We start from the raw sequence: 4659 nt of genomic DNA on the forward strand, positions 1-4659 counted from the left end.
AACTCACAGAGATCCGCCTGCCTCTGCCTCCCAAGTGCTGGGATTAAAGGTGTGCGCCACCATCGCCCGGCTGAATAAATCTTTAAAACCAATAATTTGTGTGTGTGTGTATGTGTGCGCACGCGCATGTGTGCACTTGCATGCAGATGTCATATCATTGCAACAGGAAAATCCCTGAGAATCAATTCAGCCTTCATGATGACTGGCTCCAAAGATAAGCTAGCTTAAAAAAAAAAAAGGCCTCACCTTGCCTATATATAGTCAACAAAGCGTGGTAGAGTTGGTGCTCTTAATTTTTATTTTTTTTCAGCAATGAAAAAAATCATTAGGCGTACAAAAGAAAAGGAAAGCATGCCAAAGAAATAAACAAGGTAGCAACCTTCCTAAAGAAACAAAGAGTACCGATGTTCATACATTTAATTCCAGCACTCGGGAGGTAGAGGTAGGCAGATCTGTGTAAGTTTGTGTATCTCTGTGAGTTTGTGGCTAACTTAGCCTACAGAGTAAGATCCTGTTTCAAAAATAATAATAATGGCTGAAACTATCATAGCTTGAGGAAGGACATAGCTTTATGAACCCCAGAAGTTACAGGAATTCAAAGGAGAATAAATGTACAGAGAGACACTTTGGTGACAGTCATGACAATGAAACTATTAGAAATCAAAGACACATGGACTCTTAAAAATATGAAAAGCATGGGCAGGAGAGGTGACTCAGAGGTTAAGAGTACTTTTTAACTCTTTCAGAGGGCCCAGGTTCAATTCCCAGCACCACGTGGTGGCTCACAACTACCTGTAACTCTAGTTCAGGGGATCTTATGCCCTTTTCTGACCTTCAAGGGCACCAGGCTATTCATGTGGTACACAGATATTTATGCAGGCACAACACTTATGTATACTCATAGACTAAATAAATATACAAAAGACAACAGAGGAGGAGAAAAATAAGAAAAATAGAAAGAAAAATAAATGAAAATAAAAATCACAAACAATAATTTGTCCAGAAGGGGGAAGGAGAAAGAAAGATAGGAAAATAAATACATGAAAATAAAAACCATGGACAGTGGTTTGTCCAGTGCAGTAACAATGACTTATCAGAGGGCGTGTCAGTGGAGGCTTTCAGCAAAAACCTAGAAGCGGTGTGTGGTCATAAATTCAAAGCATAATAAAAAGTAAAGACTGTCAGCTGAGCATTCTATAGCCCATAAAACTCTCCTTCAAAACTGAGAAAGTAATGAAGACATTTCCAGACAAGCAAAAGTCGAGGCTGGTTGTCTACCCGGAGCTCTGGAGATCCAGAGACCTGCCTTTGAGGTAATCATTCAAGTTGAAACTGAAATTCAAGTTGAAAATGAAGGGATGCCAGCCCACTTAAATGAAAACACACAGACAAAGATAAAAACCGGTACTGTATAATTTAAAATTAGTAACTACCTGTTACTTCCTACACAATTTAGAAAAATAGATAAAAATCGCAGCTCTATCCAAATGAGCGCACAACTCATTATGATGTAACTTGTGACAGCAATGAAATAAACAGGACTTGCAAGATAGCTCTGTGTGTAAAGGTACCTGACAGCAAGCCTGATGATCTGAGTTTGATCCCTGGAACCCACATGGGTGGAAAGAGAGAAATGACCCCTACATGTTGTCCACTGAGCTTCACATGTGTGCCATGGCATGTTGCCCCCCCATGCATTTAGATAAGTAAAATGTGTTAAGTATTTAAAATACACACTCTTGTTTTCATCTTAGGAAACTTACCCAATAACCAATTAAATCATGCAATAGAACTTTTTAAATGTTGCTTTTATCTATTTCATCAAACCTCAGCTTTCACAGCTGCACAATTAAATAATAAAATGTAATAAGAATCTGAAGAAGACTTGTAACTGAAGACAGGTAGATTATAGTTTAACCATTCTTATGTTGTTTATGTTTCTTCTTATAAACTGTAGTTTCTATTTTCTTGAGATTTTTGTTTACATTGGCAGCACACTGACATTGGGGTTAGTTGGGAAAGTTGCTTACAGCTTGCTTTACGCCCATCAGATAGGTCCCTATAATATTGTGTACTTTAGCAACGCGATTGCTGGTGGGGAGGCAGGTGGGAAGGTAGAGCTTGAAATGTGTTAAAGGTTAGTTTTAAAGACAACGTGTTGCCACTTGCCTCGTGGCTTTTACCTCTCCTCCTCTGTGTCTTGTTCCCGCTACATCTGGCGGGCAACTCTGCTTTTTCTTCCCCGAGTTCTCTCTGTCCAGAAGTCCTGCTTGTACCTCCTGCCTTACTATTGGTTGCTTAGCTTTTTGTTACACCAATCGCAGTGACCTATCTTCACCCGGTGCAAAGGAACATTCCACAACAGAGGGGTTGAAAAGATGGCTCAGGGGTTGAGGCCACTGGTTGCTTTTCCAGAGGACCCAGGTTCAGTCCCCAGCACACACCTCAGGTCACAACCGCCTGTAACTCCAGTTCCAGGGGAATCTGATGCCCTCTTCTGGCCACTGTGGGCACTGCACACACATACAGGCTGGCAAAACACCCATATACATAAGATAAAGAAAACAATTAAAATAATGAGAATAAAATTAATTTTAAAAAATGTTTCTTAAAAGGAGAAGGGGGAGGAGTAGAAAGGATTGAATACAACACGACTGTGTGCCGGGCGGTGGTGGCGCACACCTTTAATCCCAGCACTCGGGAGGCAGAGGCAGGTGGATCTCTGTGAGTTCGAGACCAGCCTGGTCTACAGAGCTAGTTCCAGGACAGACTCCAAAGCCACAGAGAAACCCTGTCTCGAAAAAAAAAAAAAAAAACACGACTGTGTGACTCTGAGCCCCTTAGCTCATGCCCTTCCTGTGTTATTTGGTTTCCTGGGTTCTTATTCTCTTTGTCCCTGTGTGGTGGCTGAGGGACATAGCAAGGGTAAGAAAGGCATCAGCATCTCAGACGTTCTCACGGCCTTTGTGTTCTTTTCCAGTTCACCAAAGCCACTGACCACACACCCCAGTGCATTTACAGAAAGGAATATGTCCCCTTCCCAGGTCACAGGCCAGACCATATTTCCAGGTGGTATGGGAAAAGGAGAGTGGAGGTAAGTGACATTGATTATCAGGTGGGATTGTGCCAGAGGCTCTAGAATCCTAGCGCCTCCAGGTAGAGCAGGGAAGGACACCTTCTACACGATTTCCTCTGGATGTCTCCTTCCAGGCTCGCGATGGGGATAGGAAGCTTGTCACCATTTGTCCATAGGGCATAGCTGTGCTGTGTGCCACCATGCTCTGAGAATCCCAAGTGAGAGTCGGGAGTGTTTTGTTTGGGCCAGCCTGTTGTCTCCGCTTCCCATGTCACTCCGTGCCCCCCAACACCTGTTTAAACTCAGGCCAGTGGTAGGCAGGAGCGAGGTGTGATTTGTGAGAAGCAGAGCATTTTAGTGAGGGGAGGGGCCCAAGAGACCAGCTACTCAGAATGGAAAGGCAGACCACCAATTCTTCCAAAGGGTGTGGCTCCACAGGAAGGGCACGAGCAGGTGGCTTTCCTGTAAACAAGAGACAGTGTGTGCATCTTTCTCTTTTAAACTTTGTTTTGTTTTTGGGGAGTTTTTAACGCTTGTTTTTTGTTGTTGTTGTTTTGTTTTGTTTTTCAAAGCACAGTTTCTTGTCTTGGAACTCACTCTGTAGATTAGGCTGGCCTTGAACTCAGATCTGCTGATGTTAGTTAAAGGGTGTACCACCACTGACGCCACCACCACCAGGCTTCTTTTAGACTTTCAAAACACATTAAATTGTCAGTTTGCTGTGGGAGACATCTGTGCATGGGTGGAGGCCAGAGGACGATTTGCAGGAAATGGTTCTCTCCTTCACATATGGGACCTGAGAATCAGCGTCAAGTCCTCAGGCTTGGCAGCGAGCAGCTTTACCAGCCGAGCCTTCTCCAGCCCAAGCCACAACTGTGTTAAAGAAATATTCTACAAGCCTGAGTGACTGGTCAGAACTTCCTAAGTATAATGGGTTGGAATGGCAGATTGAGAGCCAAATTATTGGGGGGCTATCTTCTGTCCTCTTGGTAGCCATTCCCTGACTTTGTGTTTGACCCATTGCTATTTGCTGAAAAATTTTAAAATGTAGTAACTTAGCTTCCACCTACCCAAAGCTGAGAACATCCTCAGACAGCATCTGAGACTTGTAGCAGGCATTTCTCCGCTTTGTTAAAACACGCCTACCTACCTGATGTCCCCACTAATGCATTTGAAAAATGCTTTATGTTATGACTTTATTTTGTACCTACCAGAAAACTTCACGAGATTCTAGGTGTGGTGGTGCACACCTTTAATCCCAGCACTCAGGACACAGAGGCAGGGGGAACTCTGAATTTTAGGAAAGTCCAGACCAGCCGGGGTTGCACAGTGAAACACAGTCTCAAGAAATAAAAGCAAATAGACTAACTCCAACAACGAAACAAACCTTCCTGAGGGCCAGCTGGCAAGAAAACTCAGTGGGCCAATGACTCAAGTCACGAAACATAATAACCTGAATTCAATCCCTGAAATGTTCTTTGGTGCGAGGAGAGAACCAGTTTCTACAGGTTGTCCTCCGATCTCCACACATGCTTATACACACACACACACACACACACACACACACACACACACACACACAC

General features: G+C 43.5%; 1 protein-coding gene across 1 annotated transcript in view; it reads left to right on the plus strand.

Annotated features, from left to right (window-relative positions):
• The window catches only part of C10H1orf158 (chromosome 10 C1orf158 homolog), a 9806-nt gene that overhangs the window by 1386 nt on the left and 3761 nt on the right, over positions 1 to 4659 (plus strand). Inside the window, exon 2 of the mRNA XM_005353756.3 lies at positions 2981 to 3094. Within this exon, the coding sequence (XP_005353813.1) occupies positions 2981 to 3094 (114 nt within the window). The remainder of the gene's footprint in view (positions 1 to 2980; positions 3095 to 4659) is intronic.

This window comes from Microtus ochrogaster, chromosome 10, assembly GCF_000317375.1.
Source record: "Microtus ochrogaster isolate Prairie Vole_2 chromosome 10, MicOch1.0, whole genome shotgun sequence".
Lineage (NCBI taxonomy): Eukaryota > Metazoa > Chordata > Mammalia > Rodentia > Cricetidae > Microtus > Microtus ochrogaster.